Source organism: Empidonax traillii, unplaced genomic scaffold (assembly GCF_003031625.1).
Source record: "Empidonax traillii isolate 1590-97213 ecotype Southwest subspecies unplaced genomic scaffold, ASM303162v1 scaffold926:size687835, whole genome shotgun sequence".
NCBI classification, from domain to species: domain Eukaryota; kingdom Metazoa; phylum Chordata; class Aves; order Passeriformes; family Tyrannidae; genus Empidonax; species Empidonax traillii.
The window spans coordinates 157,778-183,440 of record NW_020956119.1 but is presented as its reverse complement, the minus strand read 5'-3'; the positions used below and the strand labels follow the sequence as shown (position 1 = coordinate 183,440).

At 41.5% G+C, this 25,663-nt stretch overlaps 1 protein-coding gene across 1 annotated transcript in view; it reads right to left on the bottom strand.

Annotated features, from left to right (window-relative positions):
- Positions 1-25,663, bottom strand: part of FLT1 (fms related tyrosine kinase 1) — a 110,621-nt gene that overhangs the window by 23,532 nt on the left and 61,426 nt on the right. Inside the window, exons 13-17 of the mRNA XM_027903039.1 lie at positions 19,121-19,411; positions 14,220-14,366; positions 12,176-12,307; positions 5,826-5,932; positions 2,484-2,622 (exon numbers count right to left, since the gene is read on the bottom strand). Of these exons, the coding sequence (XP_027758840.1) occupies positions 2,484-2,622; positions 5,826-5,932; positions 12,176-12,307; positions 14,220-14,366; positions 19,121-19,411 (816 nt within the window). The remainder of the gene's footprint in view (positions 1-2,483; positions 2,623-5,825; positions 5,933-12,175; positions 12,308-14,219; positions 14,367-19,120; positions 19,412-25,663) is intronic.

Sequence of the window (25,663 nt, the reverse complement as noted above, 5' to 3'; positions counted from 1 at the left end):
GACTGCCAAGGTTACTCAAAGACTGAGCCAGCTGTCATGTAAGTAGGACTCGCACTGAGCTAATCTAGCATACTGCACACACACAACTTCTCCAAATCTGGTTCTCATTCATTGTCGGCATTCTTTATTTGTTTATACCAGTTTTTCCACTTTTAACTCATTCTCTGGTCATTATTCCTCATCTTTGGACTCTGAACACCAACCCTGCAAGCCATGGGGTTTTCCTTGGTGTTTACATTCCATTTCTGCTTGTTTCTTTCCCAGTGGTCACATTGTCTGCACATCAGGCTCTTGGTCCATCATTGTAAGAAAACTGTTCAAAGATTGAAGACACGCCAGCACAAGGTTTCAGCATTCCCAGAATTGTGTATGACAATTATAAATCTCAAGCAATATATTTCAGCTGTGCTTATCCACATCTGGTCACCTTGTGTCTTCTGGCAGGCAAATTAAGTGTGATCCTAATTGTACGCATGTGTTAATCACCCTCTGTCCCTGATACCCAGAAGGCAAAAGGAATTTGTTACAGCTCCTAACCAAAATACATGGATTTTCTAGATCTTGATGCAGGACAAATGTAATGCATGCCTGAAAGAACAAACAGCACTATAGCAACAAGGCTGAGCTTATACTTGATATTTTAATGTTGACCTTTTTGTTAAAATCTGTGTGGTTTCTGGAGGGAATTCTCAGCTTCAAAATATGGTCCCTAACAGCCTTTCCTCCTCATCAGTCCCACTCTAGGCTATGCTAATAAGGAATGCTCCCAAGCCCGTGCCTTTCACTGGGATATCTATAGGTGAGCTGACTGTCGGTTTAAAGTTTTCAGGGATATTTATTTATTTTTGCATGGATTTATGTGTCACCACATTCCTACACTTTATGGTGCACTCACAAGAACGTTTACAAAACTGCAGCACAGAGGGAAAACAAGGAGATTGAGCTGGAGAGGAGGAAAGGGAGAAACAGGAAGGGGTACAGGATGAATTATGAGGACCCATTCCTGCACTGGCTTTTTTCCAAGTGAGTATATAACCAGGTTACAAGGGAAGAAAATCACAGAATCACAGAATATCCCGAATTGGAAGAGACCCACAAAAATCATTCTTGTGGATGATCCTGGCCCTGCACAGGACTACCCCAAGAATCACACAATGTGCATGACAGAATTGTTCAAATACCTCTTGAACTCTTTCAGGTTTGGTGCTGTGACCACTTCACTAAGGAACCTGTTCCAGTGCCCAGCCACCCTCTGGGTGAAAATCCTTTTTCTAGTACCCAACCTAAACCTCCCCTGACAACCTCAGGGCCATTCCCTCAGATTCTGTCACTGGTCACCACAGAGAAGAGATCAGTGCCTGCCCCTCCTCTTCCCCTCATGAGGAAGCTGTAGACTTCAATGAGGTCTCCCCTCAGTCTCCTCTTCTCCAGGCTGAACAGAACGAGTGACCTCAGCCACTCCTCATACGGCTTCCCCTCTAGACCCTTCACCATTATTACAGCGAATCACCAAAACTACAGTAAATGCCAAAAGTCAGGTTCCTGGAGTCTAGAGAGAGAAGCATCCAAGTTGGCAGTCTGTTTTGGAATCCTTTGGTTGCCATGGTTATGTCATGTTTTAAGTAAATCAGTCTGCAAAATACTCAGTGTAGCATTCTTGTCTGTATTTTCCTTCTGTGGCCAGGTGGCCAACTTAGTGGATGAGGGAAAGACTGTGGGTGTTGTCTACCTGGACCTTAGGAAAGTCTTTGTCACTGTCTCCCACAGCATTCTCATGGAGAAACTGGCTTCCCACGACATGAACAGGTAGACTATTCACTGAGTAAAAGCATGGCTGGATTGCCAGGGCCAAAAAACTGGCTGGAGTGTGGTGGTGAACAGAGTTACATTCCAGCTGGTGTTCAGTCACTAGTGGTGTTCCCCAGGGCTCAGTGCTGTGGCCAGCCCTGTTCAATATCTTTATCAATGACTGGGACGAGGGGATCCAGGGACAAGAAGAAACGGCCTGAAGTTGTGCATGGGCAGGTTTAGGTTGGACATTAGGAAACATTTCTTCACTAAAAGGGTGGTCAGGTATTGGAATAGACTGCCAAGGGAAGTAGTGGACTTATCATCCCTGGAGGTATTTAAAAGATGTGTAGATGTGGCAGTGAGGGACATGGTTTAGTGATTGACTTGGCAGTGCTGAGTTAATGATTGTACTTCATAAAGTTCTTTTCCAACATAAAAGATTATGTGATTCTATTTAATTCTCCTACCTGGATACAAAACATATATGTGAAAAGTCAGGTAGACACAATCAGTCAGTCCTAAATGCTGTAATTTGTTCACAGACTGCTGGCCCTCAGTATGGAACAGATCACACCAAACCTGGTAGTATGTTGTGCTGCACATCTAGAACACACTCAGCTCCTCTATATCTGTGGTTACTGATACATCTTACTCAATCACTGCAAACTCAACATGAAGTATGTCAATATTACCTAGTTTAAGTCTTTCCCTTGCAATTTCCCACTTGCTGGCATCGTAAGGCAGACGTTCACATTGCTCATCTAAGGGAACTTCGTCAGGATCCATTATGATTGACAGGTAATGGTTGGTCTTCATTTCAGAGGAGTAAGGCTAGAAAACAAATATTGCAAAATTAAATAGAGTATAAGGGTACCTGTAAGTGCATTCTTGTTTAGATCAGGAGCTCCAAGTTCATTCTGTTCACAGGGTTGTGTGTTTCACAGCAAAATAGATGGTTTGGTTAAGCTCCCTTTGATTATTTTATATGTTGCAAGACTTTTTGGATAGAAGAAACTTCTTCCTCCACTTTTCCTCCTATGTGACATACCAATTTTTTCAACAAAATCCACGTGGATCTGTATTAACATATGGTGTTTTGACACAGGACCCTCTGCACAGTCAAGAGAAATGTTTTCATCAAATCACTAAACATTGCAGATAAAAATAACTTTCCTTCATGATTGTGCAAAGCAAGAAGTGGCCACATGCAACAGATGGAGTTCAACTGCCAGTGTTTATTTTTTCCATATACCCAGCAAAGATAGGTCATATGTGGTTAGAAGTTGTGCAAGACTAGTCATCAGGAGACTAGACATTATACACTTCAGAAACTGCTTATAAATTTTCACAATTTTTTTGTTTCTTTGGTATCATTGTTGAAAAATTTATGCAAATTATTAGAGCTTGGAGGAATTTATAAACAGCCAGACTCAAAGACATAATTTAAAACATACAATTTCAAACGAATTTGCCAGTGCAGTTTCTACTGAGCAAATGGATTATCCATTTCACATGAGAAATATAAGGAAAGATAAGTCTGATCTCAAAGGTTTCTGCAGTCCATCCATTTTGAAATATATTTTCCTTCAAAGAGCATCTAGATTGCCATTGTAATTCACTGGACTTTTCTTGACACGAGAATACTTATATTTCTATAGAAAATGTCTAGTGTTTGCCATAATTTACTAGCTGTTATTTGGAATTTATTGGAAATCTCCTGAGCTAAACCTGAAAATGTTGCTTTTCCTAAACTTGTGTAAGTAGAAAAAAGGTGCAGGCACAAACATACAGATATAGTGTTGTTGTTGTTGGTTTTTTTTAAATTGCTTTAATAGTCTCCTGTGACTTTCAGCTTTCTTCCTCTACAGGTTGGGAAAATGTCCCTAATACCTGCATTCCCAGGCATTTTTGAGAAGGATATTACTAGCTGTGCATACCTCGATTACAAGCACAACTAGACCAAAATGACAATAACTAATAGCTGCTCATTTAGTTGCTTTTCACCATACCAAAAAATATAAAGTTAGTCCCAAGAAAGACTGTAGTGATGCTTGGGGAAAACTGAGGAGGCGTAAAGCCTGGATCCAAACCATCCACTAACGCTGGACAGGACATGGGTAAGTGGGATATGGGTAGAAACAGAAACCTGTGTGGTGCTCCAAAAAGAGCATTTCTAGATAGAGATGTGTGTACCAGACTGCTCCTACTAGTCACACTAGAAGAGCTTTTAAGTGAACCCATCCCACAATAAGCAATAAGAGAGTGGAAAAGTTCAGACTGCTTCCTACAGTTCTTCCTTCAGATGCACCGAATACCAAATTTTTGGCACAACTAGAGACTTGAAGTAACATTTTCAGTGATGAGGAATTGTTAAGGATATCTTCTTTCTCTCTATGCTTAACAGACAGGCTTTAAGAAAATGTTGTCAGAGAAGATGTGTTTCTTTTCTGTTGCAGCAACATAATTTCTATATAAAGTTTAACTTAAAGTTAATTCCAGACTTAAATCCTTGAGATTTAAGGTTTATAAGAGAAACACAGAGAAGACCATAAACATAGACCAACAGTAGCTGGAAAGGCTCATCTGGAGAGGAGCCTCCTTCATATGTCATATAGTTAAAGTTCCTTGTTCTACAGCAATGATGATTATTTTTATTATCTTTTAATAATCTAACAAGTTTTGATCTCATAAAAAAAAATAATCTGCAACCCATTGCTACATTTAAAACTCAAATTTTTCCAAGGGTTTGCAGTCATGTTACAAATTGCTTTATCATGAGCATTCAGTACTGGTCCCACTTGCCTTGTAATTTCTCTTACAGCTATGAAGTTCCTCCACAGCTTCAGCTGATTTCCGCTTTTCTTTCCCTGCAAACTTCTGTGCATTTCTCCTTACTGAAGTTTGCGGCAGTAAGAATACAGGCAGAGTGACTGCTGCCATACCACCCTGGTTGAGAGGTCCACCAGGCTGCACCAACCTTTAGCAATCATCACCCAGCCATATGGGATATGCTCCACTGTGGTGGCTGTGAGCCGATTCCTGTGGTGCCACGCTGTGATACCTCTTGGGCTGGGAGCCCTCAGTGCCACAGTGGAGTGGGAGTGGGGAGAGGGGAGCATGCAGCCATTTCTCATCTCATGTCTTGCAGTGTACACCCCATCGCCCCAATACTGCCATTCCCTCAAACCCATCTTCTCCTGCAGGTTACCCTGAGATCTTTCTGAGCTACTGAGGAATTGTATTTTCTGCCTATGTAAACTGCTGTGGTTTAACCTGCACACATCACGTGACGCAGGCATGGTGCTGTCACCAAAAAGGGACTTTTTAAGCCATCACAGTCAGCCTTGGACAAGGAAGAGAGTCAGATGCAGGGGCAGCTAACTTTATCACATTGATATAGGATCATACCTCTAGAGGCTGCATCATCAAAACTGCTTCAGTAAAATATCACTTCGGAAGTGATGTAATTATACCTGACACTGTGCAAACCAGACCCCAGCACACTCTATGAAGATCTGTCATTCCCACTCCATCAGATCTTCAAAGACATTAAGATGCCATCATGAGGATGCCTTTGGTAGGAGTCAGGCACACAAATTCTTGTGAGCCTCAGAGCCTTGTCCCCACCCAGGCTTTGCTTCCTGGCTTACTCATACTCAGCCTTGCAAGTCACGGTTCCCCAACACCCACAAGCAGCCTGGTGATTGCACCAGGAACAAAGGTGAGCAGTATCACACACAGAATCAGAGAATATTCTGAGTTTGAAGAGACCCACAAGGATCATCAAAGTCCAGCTCCTGGACTTGCACAGGACAACCCCAAGAGTCACACCATGTGCCTGAGAGCACTGTCATAATGCTTCTTGAACTCTGGCAGGCTTGATGCTGTGAAAGTGGTGGTGCTGCAGTAAGTGAAATGGAAATTTTTCTTTGGTAGACTCAGAAATTCCAGTGGTCTGGGAAAGATTTTCTAACATGAGCAAAGGGCTACCGAGGAGAGGCAGATGCCACCAGGAGATCCCCATCTATTCTTACCCGCTTCAGCTTGCGAATGAAGAGGGTCAGCAGGAGCCAGAACAGTGTCGCAGCCACACAGGTACAGGTCAGGGTTATCAGCTCCAGGTTTGACCTCTCTGATATGCCTGGGAAAATCAAGCAGCAAACATTTTAGAAAATGACCTGAAAAGCAAGGGCACTTCATGGTTTTTTTTGCCATTAAAATAAAATACCAGGAAGGACCAGCTTCTTTTCAATGGGGAATTAATCTCTGTTTGGACTGGGTCACAGAGCCAAAAAAAAGGCCTCCTGCAGCCTCAGGAGAGGACAGGGCTGCACAGAGGGGATGGCTCTGGTGGCCCTTTCCCAGGGGCAGTGGTGTGGTGTGAGAGCTGCTGAAAACACGCAGGAGAAACTCCAGGGAGGGCTTGTGCTTTTGTAGGCACCAGTGAATCCAAGTGTGATTCAGGGCATGCTGCAGTACTGCTGCTTGGGGTTTGCTGTCCAGGACAGGATGCCTTGCCTTGAGCACTGCTCAGAGAGCTCTTCCCTGCTGAACCTTGCAGCCCACACCTTCTTCCCAGCCGTGCTGGAAATCCACCAGCCCTCACCAAAACCCTCACTGAGGTAAAGCTGGGGGTTCCTTAAGGATCGTGGTGCTGCTAGCAGAAGTCCATGAGCTCTTCTTCCCATGGCCTGGATAGATCCTATCTGGCACCTGGAAAATCAGCTCATCCAAAGCATGGCACAGGGGCCCATTCCAACAGGTCAGAAACCTAGGGTATATAGACTAGTGCTCCCTTCAACCCACTGGTCCCCTTGTGGGCTCTGTACCCTCAGGTCTCCTGCTGGTCACACCAGCAACACGGGGCCTGGCTCCTTGAGGGGACACGGTATCCTCTCCTTTCCCAGCAGCACCCCACAGAACCCAGCAGGTGGGGAGCTGGGAGAGCTCTCCAAATGAGGGAACAGATTAAGCACAGAAAGGGAAAAACAAAACCAACAATGGCTGAAAACGGAGCAGCAAGAAAGCTGAACATTAGAAATCTGGAGAGTATTAGAGCCCACTGACAGATCTTAAAAAAAGTCAAAATAAAACTCACTTCAGATTGCTATTTAGGGATGTGCAAAATAGTTTCAGAGCAGTCTGTTTTGTAAATCCTGTTATCATGTCAAAATCCCACATTTCCCACAATATGTTTTCCATCTGATTGGTAGCAAATGCAAAAAGAGCCCTCATACTCTGCCTCTTATTTTGAAACACCCTCTAGAGAGGGGAAATGAGAGGATGAGGAGGAGTAATTCTGAACATGATTTCACAGTAGTTTTGTCAACTGCTTTTGCGTACTTTCAGAGCCCAGCAGCTTGGTGTTACTCCTGACACATGAAAAAGGGATGATTGATGTCTCACTGGTGGGTTTACAGGGTAATCCAGAGGGATATGTTGCCTGGTTTTAGGCAAGGCTGGAGAGCTTTGTTCAGAGCGTATGAGCATATTGCTTAATTAGCATAATGTGTTCCCTCCTTCAAAGTGATAATCAGATTTGTATTCATGCCCCATATCTAAGATTGCTCTGGTGTGTCCATTCTGGAGCTGTGAGAATAAAGCTCCATGAGGAAAAATACAATTTCAACTACAAATGAAGATATAAAGTATCTATTCTCCAAGAGTGCTATTTTTTCACAAGTATTTGTTAAAGTACTTGATTTAGACATGGAACATAGTGATGGCATAAATAATACAGCCTAATGCAGTGTGTTTATTCTCTGGCATCAGTGTTTCCTTTTACATATGGATACCCTTCTCTTGTTTCTGAGCAGCACACATGCAGATGGTGAATAATAATTTCTGACATTTATTCAGCAAAACCTGGAGGGGCTGCAGTTCATTTGTTGCTGCTGCTCCGTTTGGCAGGACACAGAAAACCCATGAGGCATGATAGTACTGCCAAACCTGAGGTGGAAGACAGCAACCCTCTAACCACTGCAGGAGGCTGCCCAGGAGTTAGCAAAGAGGCACAAATGTGCTGCCTTTGAAATGTTCAAGCAAATGTAGAAAACTAGAAAGCATTTCCAAATCAGGGGTTGGGCTGAGCTATCAAATGCTAGATTCCTAGTCTTGCTAAAAGCCTTGAGGCCAGAACCCTCATCTGGGTAAGAAAAGGTTTGATTTGAGGCAGAACAGGCAGAAACACACAGAAAAGTTCTTAGGATGAGCAGTTTGGAGTGGCTGTAGGCTGGACTAAATCCCTCTCTCTGCCTACTAGCCCAAAATTTCTGGCTTTTCTTTACACTTCCCTCCCAAACATTTGCTCAACAGCTACCTCATCAGATAAAGACATTGCCACAAGCAGCAGCCCCCTTCCTGCTCCAGAGCCCCTCTGAAAGCCCTCCCACACTATACCATGACTCTGCAGTGCTGCAAACGGGTCAGGAAGGGCGAATGAAGAAGTGCCACCAGCAGCAGCTCCTCTCTCTCTCAGTAGTGAAAGGAGCCACCAGAACTGCGCAAGTATGCCAGGATGAGAGCTTGGATTAATGTGCTGATACCTCCAGCTACAAGCTCAAGCCTTGCCTCGCTGGCATGTACTTACTCATTAGGATTTCAGGTCTAAACACCTAAAGTGCAGCTTAGGTGTTAATCAGGGGAAACATAATGCCTGGGACTATAACACCACTCTGCTGCACTCAAAACCTCCCTGACTCCTACCCCAGTGGGATCTACCCTGTTTAATCCATGTGATCCCACAATCACAGTGGTGCAGCACTGGGATGGGTGCTCAGTGCTTCTGAGGAATTTCCATCCTTGGAAGTTGTCATAACCTAGCTAGACAAAGCAATCACTGACTCGAAGTACTGTTGATGGTAACCCTAGTTTAAACTGGAGTTCAACTAGAGAATGCCAGGACTCCTTTACATCCCACTTTGGTGGATTTCTGAGGTAACAGGAGTCTAAGTATCCCCTGATGTTTGCCTTTACTCTTACAGACATAAGACATAATACAGGCTGAACTTCATTTAGTCACTGAGAAAATTCCAGTTAAACTTCACTGAGAAGTTCCTGATGACTACAGAGTGACCCAAAAGGCACAACAACTTTTTGATAACAAAGTCAGAGAGGTTAGGTAGGTAAGGAGGTGGGTAGGTAGATAGATGAATGGATAGATAGATAGATAGATAGATAGATAGAAAGATAGATAGATAGATAGATAGATAGATAGATAGATAGATAGATAGATAGACAGTTATTTTAAGAAAAAGTTATTTTAAGAAAATTATTTTAAAGAACTTAATTAAATGAAAGTTATTTAAATAAAAGTTTTTTAAAAGGCAACACACCATTTTCATAGTGTCAGAATAGTCCAGTGAATACTTAATAAATGTAATGCTTTCCTTTCATCAGCAGGCTTCACATTAAGTTATCAAACATCAGATTTAAGACAGGACACATTGCTGTACTCATTTGCTTGCTATACGCTCATATTTCAGTGAGCATCAGCGTAAAAGATGCTCCTTCCTTTTTCAGCCCATCCACTTCAGGATGCAGCACCTCTGCAACTAGCTGTATCCCTGGCTCCAGCTGACAGGGAGTATGAGGGCTCTCCATAGGGGCAGGCAGAGCAAGGCTTTCATGGCAAGTCCTTCACTCTGTAAGCAGGGTGGCCCCCAAAAGAAAGCTGCTCAAGAGCCTGTGTCCCCCATGTGCACAGCAGCATGTGTCCCCAGGCTTTTAGGGATACAGTGTCTTCCATCTGCTGGGTGCTCTGGCAGCCATTTGCTGTTTCTGTTCTGTCCTGGCATATTTGCTGCCTCTTTGCTTCCTCAGCCAAGAGCAAGAGGAGAGCTTGCTCTGACATACCCACAAACATGGCCCCTCTTCTACTCAGACAGCCCAGCAACCCTTTGCTTCCAAACTAAACACAGGCTGTGATTATTTAAAGACAGTCCTTTGATTCCACCATCCATTCATCCATCTCGGATACAAAAATAACACATTGTTTTATCTGTGAGTATAAGAATTTTTTTTCAGAGGAAATAAAGAGAGCAGACAGTTTCCTTCCTGACTCGTTCACAACTCTTCCAATCTGCTAAACATGGCCATTGACATGAGGCACTGCTCCACTCTCTTTGATCTGTGGCCCCATGTTCTGAGAGCTGCCGGGATGGAGGGAAGGCTTTGGTGCTCACAGTGGAAGGCACAGGGCCTGTGTTTCTCAGAAACACAAAGAAAGTGGTAAAGCCTAGATCTTGTCCCTCCAGGCTCAGGGATGAGGTAAGAGGCTGTCACTCCCTGGGAGAGGGTCAGGCACTCCAGATCAGTGTAGGAATGAGTGAAAAAAGCCTCTAGTGAATTCCCTTCTTTTAGCAGGAAAAGGGTGGAAAGGCATTTTCCTTGGTCATAGTAGATAAGACAAACTCTCTCTCTCTTTAACGTCCAGTCTCAAAGCCATAAACTTTCGTACAGTAGTCTTCATCTCCTGCTCCCACAGGAGTCATACAAGGACATTGCCAGTGGTCCCTCAAGACATGTAACCAGAGAAGAAGCTTTCTTGGCTGCTCTTTTCTCTTTTCTGGAGTAGGAGACATGACTTCCTAGAAGCCATCTGATAGAATATTTGTGGATGTAATAAATAGACAAGCTGCAATGATGTTAAAAATCAATACAATAATGAATGATATTTTCCAGGACTATCAATTAGGATGCATTGAATAGCAAGTTACTCTTTTAGCTATTACAGCAGCCATAAAAAACTTAGTGTTATCAAGGCACCTCGAAGGAGGTAATTCTGCCTTTCTACTCCACTCTCGTGAGTGCTGCATCCAGCTCTGTGTCCAACATAAAATGATGTGGACCTGTTAGAGTCAGTCCAGAGGAGGCTACAAAGATGATCAGAGGGCTGAAGCCCCTCACCTATAAGGGCAGGCTGAGAGAGCTGGGTTTGTTCATCCTGAAGAGAAGGCTGCAGGGAGACCTTTTAGCACCTTCCAGTACTTAACAGGGGGCTACAAGAGACCTGGAAAGGAACGTTTTCCCAGGGCATGGAGTGATAGGACAAGGAAGAAAGAGGGTAGGTTTAGATTAGGGTGTCAGGAATAAATTCTTTACTTTGAGGGTGGTAAGGCACTGCCACAGGTTGTTCTGGGAAGTTGTGAATGAGCCATTCTTGTCAGAGTTCAAGGCCAGATTGGATGGGTCTTTGAACAACCTGGTCTAGTAGAAGGTGTCCCTGCCTTGGAATTAGAGGTTATTTAATGTTCCTTCAACCATTCTATGACTCTATAATTATTCATAATGAGATAGGCATTTTTAACTCCTTTATTTCAGCAGTTAGGCTAGCCCACATGCAAATATACTTATCCCTGACCTTCTAAAGCAAAAACATCATTGTATCATCACCATAAACTCAGACTGACAACACACTCATGGCAAAAAATCAATACTGATTTAGTAGCTGTAATTGTTTGGTGCTGTAAGGTACCAATATTACAAATACTAATCGTATTCAGATACATTCAGCAATTGTATGAGAACATCCACAAACACATAATCCCTCCCTAAGAGACCTGGTGATACTCAAATTGTCTTCTATAAAGAGAAAGTAAATGCATTTAGGACTATTTACTTAACACATGAGATCAGTAAAATAGATTTATGTCAAATTTAATTCATACATGGCACTGACTTACATGGAGGATGTAAATCTACTTCATTATGTCATAATTTGTGAACTCAAAGGGTATTTAATGAAATCAAATGGTCACTGAATAAAATTTATTTTTATGCAGTGTAAAATTAATTGATAGAAGTCATTGCCACCAGCATGAGTTGAGATTTTTAGAAGGCAGAACAATGCTGGACTTTTAAATGAATAGCAAACTATAACAAGTAATGGTTACAGAAATAACTAGACCATACCTACTTCTCTGTAGTAGCACCTTCGTATATGTAGCTATTACTAGAGTAAAATCTTTCAGCCTTATTTGGCAGTTCACTTTACACTGAAAATAGACAAATGAAAATATCCCAGGCCACTAATTTCTACGGAATTAACCCGAAATGGGAAAATGTGTGGGTAGGAGAGAGTTTCTTACTCTGTTTTTTGTTTGTTTTGCTGATACTAAATTTACGTTTATCTTCTACCCTGACCTGATCTTTGTTGGGTTGAAGCAATTCTTCTTTTTAGGTCAGTGTAAACACACTCTGAGTTAGCATTTCCTGCTAGGCTTCCTTTCCAACCTGGTACGCTTCCCTTGCTAGGACTTCCTTCAAATTGCTGCCTTCAGAGATCACCAGATGAGTCTCAGGTCATATCCCCCCCTCCGCTTCCAGCCTGAGTAAGAACATCACTCTGGGAAGCTTGCACTTCCCATTTAATGTCATGCTTTACCTTGTACCGTGACATATGCAGCACTCTCCACGGAGCCTTTTAAGTTGGTGGCTATACACTGATAAAGTCCTTCATCCTCCTCTTTTACTCTTTCAATAAACAGCATTCGGCTTCCGGGCCCTAAAATTATTCCTGTGAAATGAAATATTTCGCAATGAGAGGGAGCCAGGATATAAACAAAAACTGGCCTTTGTGTAATAATATCTGCTTCAAGTTCTTCTCAAAAAAAATATGAGCCACAGACCGCACAGCACAATGTTATCTGCAAGAAAGCCAAACATACTTGGACACTCTGTGAGTCTTTTGGAAATCATTGTTTGCAAAGCACTTGGGTGAGCGAAAAAGCTCAGCCCAAGGGAATGATCTTGGAAGCACTTGGTACTGTCTGTGTTGATTAGCGCTATGCCTAGGCTTTCATCCAGGTGAATTCTTCAGCACGTCTCCAGCTTTTGGAAAATGGGTAGCCTGATTACTGCATTTACAGGCACAGGTTTGCCCCACAAGCAGTTCCAGCTTAGAGCACTTCCAAAGACATCCAGATTGCCTCCATGGGCAGCAGACTCCTCTCAAATCTCACTTGCCCATATGGCGTGGAATGGTGGTCCTCTTCACGAAAGGACTCTGGATAGTGCAGGGAGAGGTCCCATGAGGTGTACCCTAAAACATAGAAGTTACCTGAACATCTTGTTTATTCCAGCTAGGTCAACCCAGAAGCCAGCCTGCACAATACTTCAAGAAGCAAGGAAGAGGCAGGGAGCAGATCTGGCCTCAAGACTGCCTGCTGCTGAGGCACCCTATAGCAGGAAATGTGCAGTCAAGTGCACACTTGTGTTTGGCTCCATCATATCTACAGTCTAATCAAAATGTATTCCCACCATCTATTTCAGGCACCTAAGTAAAGTGCTCTGACCTACCCTCTGGAGACATCTTGCTGGTTTCTAACTGTATGTGTTGCATTACACCCAAGTTAGACACATAGCATACATTTTAGAGGACAGCTTTATTAATGCACATTACAACTATGTGGTCACCATAAAGCTGCATGGAATCTGGCTCTGGATTGAGTTTAGTGCTTGGGCTGCAAGTCTGCACAGGCTTATAACTCTCTTGGAGAAATTCTCAGACTTTTTTCCAGTTGTCTTTACTCATGCTATAGTAATTTCCAATAATGCAGGACAGAACCATAACCACAAACTTTCTAAAACATTGTAATAGAAGACTACACTTATAACTCAAGTTTGCGTGGATCAAACATCCTTGAATGTTTTTGCTGAGCCTGTAAGACTAGCTCAGTGTGTGTTTCTGATCCAAAAGTTTCTGACACAAAACCTTTTGTGTGACAAAGGTTTTGCTTTTTCCTCCATCATTCATCTCCATCTGAAATCTCCAAGGAACATGTCCATGACTGTGGTGACAGCAGCCAGACATTTAGTCTTGGCTGATCTTTGAAGCTACATTCCAGTCACAGCAGTAAACATCTCCCAAAGTTTTCCTGTCGCTAGAACACACCACCTGGGAAACTGTTCCTTTCTGTTGCACGAGACCTGGATTCCTCTGCTGCCAGTAGACACATTTCAGTTTTGGACATTCCAGATATGGATTTAGTGTTGTAGATAGCTTGTGACTCAAGAACAGACTTGGAATGCCTTACCACAGACTCCCCCTGGTACTCCCATACACAACACAATACAAACAAAGAGTTTGGTTTTCTCTTGCTTAGTTGTCTTCTGGCCAAGACACCCAATCCTTAGGCTCCCTCTATAGTAAAAGGGAGGGAAGTCTCTTTCTCTGGAGATGACTCTTATAAGATGAAAATTTTTTCCACTGACTCCATAAAGACCTATTGTGTCTAGGCCTCAGCCTGGTTCAGGTTTTGGACTGAGACAGACCAATTTGGAGCACCTGTGTTGCTGCCTGCCTGCCTGCCTGGAACACCTCAGCGATATTTCTCCTTTACATCTGGGTTCCAGTACCAATGACACTACAATGGTGGATGGGTAAATAAAAAGCCTATAAGTGGTAGGTGAGTACACAGAACTCTCACCTGGTTCTTGCTGTATTTCCTCATGGTTTTTAAACCAGGATATCTGGGGCTCAGGGATGCCACGAACCTGGCACTCCAACATGGCAGAGTTACTGGCGTTCACTGTCTGATCCGTAAGCTGCTGCAGCAGGGCTGGTGCCTCTTGAGCTACAAGACAAAACAACACCTCTGTTTTACATTCTTGTAACTATAGGGGTTTAATTATCTTCCCTACACTCATTTGACTGATGTTAGTGACTGCCATGGCTGTTCTACCCAGTTCATTGTTCACTGATTTTATTTACTCTTCCACTTTGCTCATGTGTTTGGTGTGTAAAGAGAACTCCCATTACTCAGCAGTAGCAGCTTATGATGACCAGTGGAGACTCAATGATGATATTGCTCAAGAGATTTTCTCAGTTCCATGACCTACCATGTTTGTTTTTATCAAAAGCAATGAGTTCCTATGAAAGCTCAGTTTTTCATCATCAAAAGAAACAGTGAACCGAAGATTTTAACAATTATCAGGACATCCTTGTAGCAGAGTATCTCAGTGTTGCTAATAGCACCTTGCAGCTCTGTACACCATAATACCCATGAATGTGACTTTTATAATTTACTTAAAGAGTACAGTTACAAATCATATTCAGTAAACTCACATAGTCAAAAACCAGAAACTGTAAGCCCAAAAGCATTGTCCCAAAGTCTTCATAAATTCTTCCAGTTTTGCATTTCACATATTTGGCTGAATGTAACAAGACCTGGCCAAATCACAGCACAGCATTTGAAAAACACATCATAAACTTCATGTTAAAGCCATCCCTGAAAGAAGCAAAATAATCTCATCACAATTTCAACACTTTGCCACTCCTTCCCTCATCTCATGCAGAGATGGAGGCAGTTCTGACAAAGGTCAAGATATTTGTGACTTATATGCACATAATATGGCAACATTTTTCATTCACATTTGCAACTCTCACTCAATTCTTTTTGGTATTTTGGTCCTTTTAAAGCAGTGATGGAGAATTCAAGGAGCTCCTGAGCAGTGTCACAGATGCAGATGCTCTGCAGATTCTTTCAGATTCCATGACTGTTTGCAACCTTTCCCTTCAAGGATACTGACAGGATCAGCAGTTTCTAACATGATAAGACACACATTCCAAATATCAAACAAAACAAAGCAGAAAACAACTCTGCAAATATTTTCTTTTAAACTGCAACAGATACCAATACACTAAATTTAATATAAGCTGAATATCTGATACTCTATGTTTGGAAGATTATTCTCCATCCTTACAGAAAAACTAACAATCAGACATTTCCATCTTCATAATGATTCTGTTACCAGCTGTAAATAAAAACTCTCCAGAAAGCACCTAAATACCATCAGCTTATGCAGTGTGCATGAGCCCCACAGCACTAAAAACACTTTTAAAGTAGGCTATCTTTGTCCCTTGGAACTAACTCCAGCATAGTCATGACCGGTTCGGGCTTTTCTGAGCTGCAAGCCAGTAATTTCCACAGGCATAGCTGTTGATTGTTTACAGCATAGTAGACAATTTGTTCTCTCTTCCCAAACAGTACTGCTTATGAGAGACGCTGTAAAGTAAATTCTTCATCACGTACCTACACAATGACACAGTTAACTATATTTGACTTGCAGCCAAGAAGACTGCCCTCTTCTCATTGACACCTCAATTTTTCCACAGTTCTCATTTTTCACACTATGAACAGGTACAGTCTGATGCATGTCCACATACACATGCTGAAAGGAACTCCACAGTTCACATTCCTCCCCAGTCCCTGATAGACACCCCATCCCAGACATCCAAAATGAAAGCAGACAAGATGACACAACAAAGGCAAATCACACGTTCTGTGAGTTGTGATTAATTTTAATTTGTTTATAGCCATACACTAAAGATGGGTTCTCATATTAAGAAAAGCTTTTTTTGCTTAAAACTTAAGTCGTCTTTCACACATTTTCAGTAATTTCTCTACTGCAATCAGCTGACTTTTTAAGGACTTGGTCAACCTGAGGATTATTCTCTTTTGCAAACCACCTGTTTTCTCCCATTCATTTTGCCTTGAAGCCAAGGGGAGCAGTTTCTAATGTCCCACTCTGCTCACTCCAAAGCTAAGGGGCTACCCTGGCCACCAGCACTCACAGTGCAGGGCTCAGCACCCAGGGCAGCCCCTCAGACTTGACTCCTACCTTCATGCTTGCCCTCAAATCCTGCCTTGCTGGGCCAAGCTCTGCTCTCAGTTACTGCAAGGAACTTCATCGTAGGCAGAGTTTGGCCCAGGGGAGCGACAGGAGGGTTACAGAGGGGAGAAGGGGACACTGGTGTCAAAGTACTCATCTGACCTGGGGTTGTAGAGAGGGAAAATTTGCATTTCCAAAAGCAAACAAGGGAAAAAAAAAACTACAATTTGTTAATTTTTGGAGTTTACATTTGTATTCCATCCATTTTTGACCTTTGTTATGATTATGTTGCCTGTTCACTTATTTTTATTAATCAGTACAAAAATATAAATACAAGCTTTATTTTTAACACTTAAAAAAGAAGAAATATAATTCACACCTCTCTCCCTAAACAATATATTACACAACAAAAGGCAGAGAAACTCCCCAAACCCATGAGATTCTCCAATCACCTGAGGACATCAAAACTGACATCAGTAGCTTTTATCTGGCCACCAGTAACTGCTTTCCTCAAACACTTCCCGTGAGCTTTCTCTGAGCCTCCCAGCACAGACAGCCATCTTGTGATGTTATGACATCCTTACACAGCGTGGCCCTCTGAGTACTGGTTGAGACTAGGCTGGTGAGACATCCACTCAGCAGTGATGTACATACTTGCAATTCTCAACAATTTAACAGAAGAACAGTCTAATCAACACATTTATCTTCTTTTTTTTTTTTTTTTTTTTTTGACCCAAATTTATATTGCCTGGCAACTGGCTGCTACAAGTCATCATGCTCTGGTTCCCAAGGCCATGGAAAACTTGTAATGTCCTGTCATCACCACCCACCTTGCCATCAAACGTCTTCCCACAAAATACCCCAGGAAAAAGGGGGATTCTGTATTGTAATTCTTCTGAAGACTTGCAAATGCTAAAGAGTGCACTTGCTCCATTTTCAAGCAGTCACCAATGACTTCACTTGCTTTTTAGGCATGTTCTAGGAAAAAAAGAGAGCCTGATCCCTTTGCAAGAACACATTGTTTCTGGAAGCCATCACACTAATAATGAACAAAAGAGCTACTGTATAGAAGCAGGCTATAGGTGCCATTTCAAGATATAAATGATTATTCTTTTCTTTACTCTGACAACTTCCAGGTTATCAATTGTTTTCTAAGCATTTTAGGCTCCATGAAACTGGCATTATGGGGAAATGCTATTGTTTACCCTTTCACACTTGACAAAAGCAATTCCCACGTGAAAGGCAAGTTTAGCCGTGGGACACAGTCTCGATACCTAAAGGAGGAAATAGTTGGGTGAGTTCCCAAGTGCAAGAAACTGTCATGTTGTCACCCTCTATTTTGAAAGCACAGCCACTTTGTTCCTTTGCTATTTTGGTCGCTACGGTCTGTTTTGTTATGGCTTATGTAAATGCTATATAAATGATCGATCATAAATGTAACCAAAAATAAAAAGCTATGTATTGTAAAAAAATAAAGTTATCATCAGATCTATTAAAAATAGCAACTTCTTCCTTTTACAGAATTTATAATACAGAGAAACATCCCATAGTAAAATCATGACAATGGGAAAAAAAAAAGGGGAAACACTCACAAGGAATTCTTAAGTTGCCCTTAATTCTCCTTCAGCAGTTTGGCTGGTTCTTAATCCCCATAATAAATCCAATTGTCATTTGCATACCAAAAGCAACGAGTATTTTTAATGGCTTCAATTTTTAATTTGTATTTTAAGAAATGTATTAACTCACTGTGCCAGTTGAAACCTTGACAGTTGTGTTAGTGTAACATTCCTCATTTAATAAAATCATTACAACAATACAAATTCCTGAATCTTCAGGCCAGGAGCAACACTCAAAATTTTATCAGTAGTCTTTTACATCATTAGTGCAGAACTGACTTTAAAAATTGACCAACACAGCAACTGGAAATCTACCTGGATTTATTTGGAGAAACATGGTTCATGTCTGTCAGTTTTAAAATCATCATTATTATAAATGATATGATAGGTCTGTGCATTATATCAACATTTTTATTTCTTCCCTGTATACTTCTTTTAGAAGATACTTTTTAAGATTAATGTACTTTAGTGTAGAAAATAATTTCAAATAAATAAGCATTAGAACTTGCTCAGCAGGTAATATTTATAAGTCCATCAAGATCAGATTAAAATAAAAAATATATAGTCCAGTCAATCTCAAACTGAATTGTGCTCCTTCTGCACATTCAAGTTAGCTTATTAAATGTCCGTTGTTGACTGAAAACAGCAGTTTTTAAAGTTAATCAGTTTATTCAGCTTTGACACTTTTGATGAGGCCGATATCAAAGCAGAAGAAAAGATTGATCCAAAGTTTTCCTTATTGCTCAGTAGGAGACAGCAAGAGAAAAAATAACGAAATGTAAAATGTAGCACGGGGCATCTTCCAAACCCCAGCTTCCACGTGCCTCGTCAAAGTAGAAAACACCCGTCTGAACTCAACTGGAAGCTCACACATTAGGGTTTTGTTTGCTATTCCTCCTATATCCAAACCTTGGGGGAATGAGCACCACCTCAGGGCTTGAAAGGTAGCAACAGTAATACGAAATCAAGATGATATGAGACACCTCTTACTGTTTAATGAGTCCTTTAATGTTTTACATTGCTTTGTGTTGTACAATCATTCCTTGTGCTTTTATATTTGAGGATCCGAGAGTAAACAGCCTTTTTGTTGCAGTGCTCACCTCTGATAGTAACGTCTTTCTTTTGAAGCACTTCTTTCCCCGTGTATATGTTCCTTGCTCGGCAGGCATAGGTGCCTGAGTGTGCCAGGGAAACGTTTTTGATGGTCAGAGTGAGGGTGGTGGAGTACTCCTTGTTGTGAGACCTTTTTGTTTTTGTTTGATTGTTGACTGTCCTTGGTAAAATCCAGGCAATGTCTTTGTACAGGAATTTGTTGGCCGAACAGGACAATACCAAATTCTCTCCTTCAATGGGCATTTTTTCCAAACTAATATGGAATCCGCTTGGTACATCTGTCAAAAATCAAGAACACTCTTCAGTTTACATGAAACAAATGAGACAAAATTAACACTGCATATATTTTCCCCTCTATTAGGATGTTCTTTGAAATAATCAATGTTGTTTTCTTCCTGCTCAAGTCTGTAATCTTTCCTTTCATATGTTAGGTTCCAACTATTCTTATAATTTGTCTTGGAGCTATGAGACACTTGGGCACGGACATCAGTTGGTGTAAACTGAAGTTGCTCTTGGAAGTAATGAGTTTGTATAAATGTTATGCCAAGTTAAGACAGACTGGGGCAAGGTACCAAAAGCAGAATTATTTAAAGATAGTACTGTGTTATCTAAAAAAAGAGGAAAATTCTGCAGCTCCAGCTTATGAACTGTATAAGAGAAAATTAATCTCAAGAAGGCAGTATGAAAGTATTGCATTTCGTCACGCTTGGTTGTATTGTTTTTTTGTTCATAAGTATTCAGATAAAGTGTGTCGACTTCTTAAAGTATTTAGATAAAGTGTGTCTATTTCTTAAAAATGTTTTAAGTTCTGAGAAATTACTGAACCTGTGATCACATGCCTGAGATGTCCCTTGGAACCCAGGTCTTTACCCTCCCTGCACCTAAAGTGTGCCAGACACACAAGAGGAAGGCAGAAACAGTACCCTCTGGCCTGTGTGGCCAGCTGCATGTGGGCAGCCTTAGGATGAAGATTACTTTGTTTAGATGGCTTGGCATTAAACATAGGGGAAAAATATTTTCACCTGAGAGAAATCAAGGATCCATTTACTCATTGTAAATACGGCTTAAGTTTTCACCTCATAGCAGATAGTTCAAGCAGGAATAATTTAGCCAACAATTTAAAAAGTCATACTAGAAAAATTATGCAGTTTATTGTAGTGCTACTTGCAGCTTCCTTCAGCTGGTTAGTGGCATGGAGCTGTGGCCATGCCAGTTGCCTCCCAGCTGCCTCTACCTGGGACTTATTCCTCCAGCAAGGCAGTTACACCACTGACCTCAGGGAAAATAAAGCAAGTTCCTGAGAGAAAGCACTTCCAAGTTTTACTCCTAGAATGCAACCTTTCTTGGCTTATTTGTAGCCAATATTCTGATAAAGTAATTTCCTTCTTCTCAGTCAAGTGACATCTACTTTGGCCATTTTCAATTGTTCTTTCACTACTAATTGCTACGGCACTTGGCTGTAAACTTGACTTGAAATCCTAAGAATGGCTTCTTCTTTCATGAGGGAGAATTATGCCTTCTTTTATTGTTTCTAAGAGCATGAACAGCTCAATGCTGACTTTCATTCAGCTCCCGTCTTACCAATGTCACTTTGGGTTTAATGTCACTTCAGTAAAACGTAGATCTCAAGTGAATAATATCCCATACATTCTTTCCCTAACCTCTTTCATTGATTCACCAATCCATCAGAAAGCTTCTCCCTAAATTCCCACATCATAAACTGAGCTGCCTTGCCTCTCAGGGGGACCATGAACATGACCTGCTCACTCCTTTCAATGTTCTGCCTATTGAAAGCATCAGCTTCTCCCCATAATGTCGTCTTTTCCCCACTTATCCCTGAGTTTACACAGGGTAAATGAGCTCCTCCTAGTCCTGGATTGAAATTTCTTCTGACTGTAGATGCCTTCCAGGGAGAGACTTGATTTCTGCTGGTTGAACTCATCATGCCCTTGCAGTGGGAGCAAAGTGTGTGCCTGTCATCAGCTGTAGTTCAGGTGTGTAGTCTGAAGATCAATCCAATGGAGGCACTGGCTCTAAAATACTGGATTGGGTATTAAAGCCTGTGGGGTGACTTGTTCCACTTACATTTCATTGTGATCCCCTTTTTTCTCTCTCCAACAAACAAAGCTATAAGAAAAACTTCAAATTTTGTGAACTCATCTATGACTGACTATCATCATGATCCTTTTTGATATATTAGAGCACATGGTGCCAGACTCTAATCTCAAGAATATGTTGACTGGAAATGCTACTAAGATGCAGCATTTCCATGCATGGAGTACATCATATTTAGCCTTAGCTGCCAAATGGAGACAATATACTTGAATTCAGTTGGTTTGTATGTGGGCAAAAATTTACAGCTGATGGAGTGACACAGGCTCCTCCAGAGGGCAATGAAAACCACCACTTTAGGATGAGTCAAATTCTAGAGATGCTGGTCCCTCACACTTAATTATGAAGAGACTCTACATGACCAGCTTAGGTTTAGATACCTAACTTCGAGACTTAAATTAGATGAAGTGAATCCTGTACCTAATTTTGTTAAAAGGCATTGAATACAGACACACTTAAATCCAATCAAGGGGCCAACATTTTGAATATAGGTAAGTGTTTGGAAAAAAAGCAATTACTGAGTCTTACTCACAGTACGTCTCAGATTGTTCTGATGTGTACTGGGAAAGCCAGGTATTGGTTAGAAGTACTGGTGATTTTTGCTTTTGAAGATACCAGTACTCAGTAAAAGCTAAGAAGAGCCAAGCAAAACTCTTAGGATGAAACTAAAGATTCCCAGGGACTGAGGCAAATGGACTATTTTTAACCTAGAAGGATAGCGTGCCAACAGAATAATATAGTTACAACTACTTTCATGTTGTCAGGTTTGGAGCTCTTCCTCAATGTGTCTTCTGTGAAGAAAGTCTATTTTCTGAACAAATCCAGGGACAAAAGCAAAATGCATAGGATTCCAAGAGAATCATTTGTTTAAAGGCTACAAGCCCCCTAATATATGACACCTCTCACCAATTGTTACAGGCTCAGGCTTGCTAAATAACGTGGGTGGGAATAATGTAAAAGGGTTTTATTTACTTTAGTGATTTGAAGCTTCCTGTGGAAATAACTCCCAAGTTTCCTGATGGAAGATTTTGTTTATCTTTGCCAAGCACCATCAGGAATCTCAAAATAAAATGCTCTTAGTGTCATTGGGAAACCAGGAAGATAAGGCAGAGCTGTTCCTGTTTCACCCTCTGTAATTGCAAACACACCCATGGGCCTGCTGTGTGCCAGCAAAACAGCCCAAAAAGTAGGGAAAGGGGCAGGCTGGAGGAAAAGGGGCTAACACAGTTAAATTTGGCATAGAAGTGTTGTTACAGAGACTGTTTCCATCTCAGCAAGCAGAAGAACTTTCAGAAAACACCTTTCTACATTGCTTTTATGTAAGGTTCACATCTACTTTTGAATCTTGAATAAGGATTTACCTTTAAAAGTAAGCCAGTGATGATACATCATAAATACCCTCCAATTGACAAAAAAATACCAACTCCAATTGACAGAAGCCATAGGAAAGCTACTTGAAAGCCCATGGACTTCATGTCACACCCCCTCAGGAACAGTGTATAAAATTATATCACTCTCAAACCTCCCAGAGAAAGACAGGCAAGTTGCAATTGAAGCCCAGAAAAAATGAGATTTACAGTAGCTTAAGAAAGGGCTTGTTCTTCCCAGGTTCTTTCTCCTAGCACTTTTTTTCCTCATGTTTACTGTTCCCTCAAGGAGTGGAACACATCAACTCCAAACTAGGGCTGCTGGGGCAGGTTCTGCCTTCCCACCACCTTCCTAGTGATTTCCACCTACAGAAAAGAGACTCCTCACACCACTACAGCCACCGGAGTACGTGCATTTTCTCATCCCCAGGACAAGACCTAAGGGAGATTGCCTCCAAGGAAAGGGATTCTTCCTGTTAAGAACTGGCTTTGCCTCCATCTGCTCTTTGGAGTAATTTCCAGCTTGTCCCTTTTACAGAGGGCAGCAGCTCCTTTTCCTACAAGGGTTCATCCTCTCCTTCTTAGACATTTCTCTTCCTTTTAGACACTTCTGTGTGATTCAAGATGACTTCATACGGCACCAGCAGACTCAACAACATAAGATAAATTAGCTCTAAATTGTCACACAAGACCTGAAGTATTGGTTTTGGACTCTTCAGAAGGAAATACTTTGCAGTGTCCTGTTCACATCCATCAGCATTTAAGGCTCTCGGATTTTTACTCCCTCAGTGTGTTTTTCAGCAAATTCTGGATGTGTCTGTTTCTTGATGTGAAACACAGGCTGTACCCAGCCATGGCAGTTTGGTCTCAGGCTGATGGAGGAGAATTATGATGAGCCTAACTGGAGTTTTGTAAGGACAGCATAGCAGTATTGTTTATACTGCCTTCAATCAATGGAAGTGAGTGTCAGCAGATGATCAAGACTTTCCATGACACATAACTGAAGTGCTCAGCTCTAGAAACATAAAGGACATGTTCATCTCAACTTCACCACCATATAAAGAGTGTTTGCCTCTAGTCAAGGTATTAAGAATTTCCAAGCCATAATAAAGCTGCCACTCCTCTTTCTGAACACCAGCCAGTATAAGATCTTCAAAGGAAGTCACAATTTTCTGCATTTTCTCATGCAAACTTTGGTATCAAGGAGAAGGATTTCCTTCTCTCCCTGGTTAAGATCTAAGAGTGTGAGATCTAAGCAGGGAAACTAACTCCTTCATGTCAATTCACTAACATCCCTGAAACCACCATCAAAACTTTGTTTTGATGAAAGGGAGATTTGAATACAGTGAATGGGGCCCATCAAAATACAGTTTCATTTGGTTTCAGGATGTCCCATGTGGACTTTTGAAAACTGAAGAGTAAGAGTTAGAGAAGGCCAAATTCAGCATCTTTGCACATTAAAAGAGGAACAGTCTCAGTGAATGACTCCAAATGACTGCTCCAAGTTACACGAGAAGTACCCACACAAAGATGATAATATGGCACCATTGGCACAATAATTTATGGAGACTTAAGTGTTTAGCTTTCTGTCCAAACAGACACAATGTGAGAATAGGGACAAAAGCAAAACTGTGATTTGAGAGTGGGGACAACAGTCAAGGTGGCAAATGTTCTTGTCACACTTATTAGTAGAACATGGAAACATTTTTGTTATTTCTGTACTGTAGCAAACACTCTGCCTATATGTCATTTATCTGTTTATACTTACACTTCTTACCAGATTTCTCTATTTATAGATAACTGGTACTTTCTAAATGCAAAAATATATCATGTTATGGAGCTTTAACAGCTGTAGACACACACAAACAAAGTCTACCAGGTGAAACTGTCCCAACAGCACAACAGTGAATACTCTAAAAAGGAGTGACAAGTGCTCATAGTAGGTGACTCTGTTTAGGGGTACTAAGGCACCCATCTGCTGGTCTGACAGGGAATTATGCTGCTCTCTGGGAGGTAAGGTCTGAGATGTTGCTGAGAGAGTGCCACAGCTTGTCAAGAGCAAACTACTATTCATTCTACTAGTTCAGGTGCTCATGAGTGATACTGCAAGTTGGAATTTGTGCAGATTAAAGGAAAACTACAAAGTCCTGGAGGTGCCAGTGAAAAGTATTGGTGCCAAAGCTATCTTTTCTTCCATATTACCAATTAGAAGAAAGGGTGCTGTATTGGAAGCACAAAAACAGTTTATCTAAGTCAACAGATCCACACAGCCAGGGAGCAGCTATGTGGAAAGGGACCTGGAGTGGACAATAAGCTCAACATGAGCAAACAGTGTATTGCTGTGTCAAAAAAAGTCAACAGACTTCTGGGTTACATCAACAAGGGCATCACCAGCAGAGATAAAGATGCCATCATACTCTACCCAGCACTTGTAAGGCCATACTGAGAATACTGTGTTCAGTTTTGGTCTCCTCTTTACAAAAAAGATGTGGGCAGTCTGGAGAGGGTCCAGAGGGGTTCCACAAAGATGGTGATCAAAGGACTGTGAAACCTGCCTTATGAGGAGAGGTTGAGAGAACTGGGTTTGTTCAGCCTTGAGAAAAGATGGCTTAGTGGAGACCTTATCACCATGTTCCAGCATTTAAAGGGTGGCTATAAAGACACTGGAGACTCCCTTTTTACAAGGAGACACATGGAAAAGATGAGGTTTAATGGGTTACTCTGAGGGAGATTCTGTTTGGACACAAGAAGAAATTTTTCACAATAAGCACAATCAGTCATTGGAATAATCTCCCCAGGGAAGTGGTGCATTCCCCAATGCTGAACGCTTCCAAAATACATCTGGTAGGATGCTGTGATTTTGTGAAGAAAGGTTGCACCAGGTGATCCTTGAGTTCTCTTCCAACCTGGTATTCCATGATTCTATTATGTCAGTCAGAATATTTAAAAAATGTAAATGTTGGTCCATGAAATTGGGAGGGAGGACATTTTTTGAAGTAACTTTTTTTTTTTTTTACCAAATCTAGTGAGTGTGTATCTACTTTCTTTTGA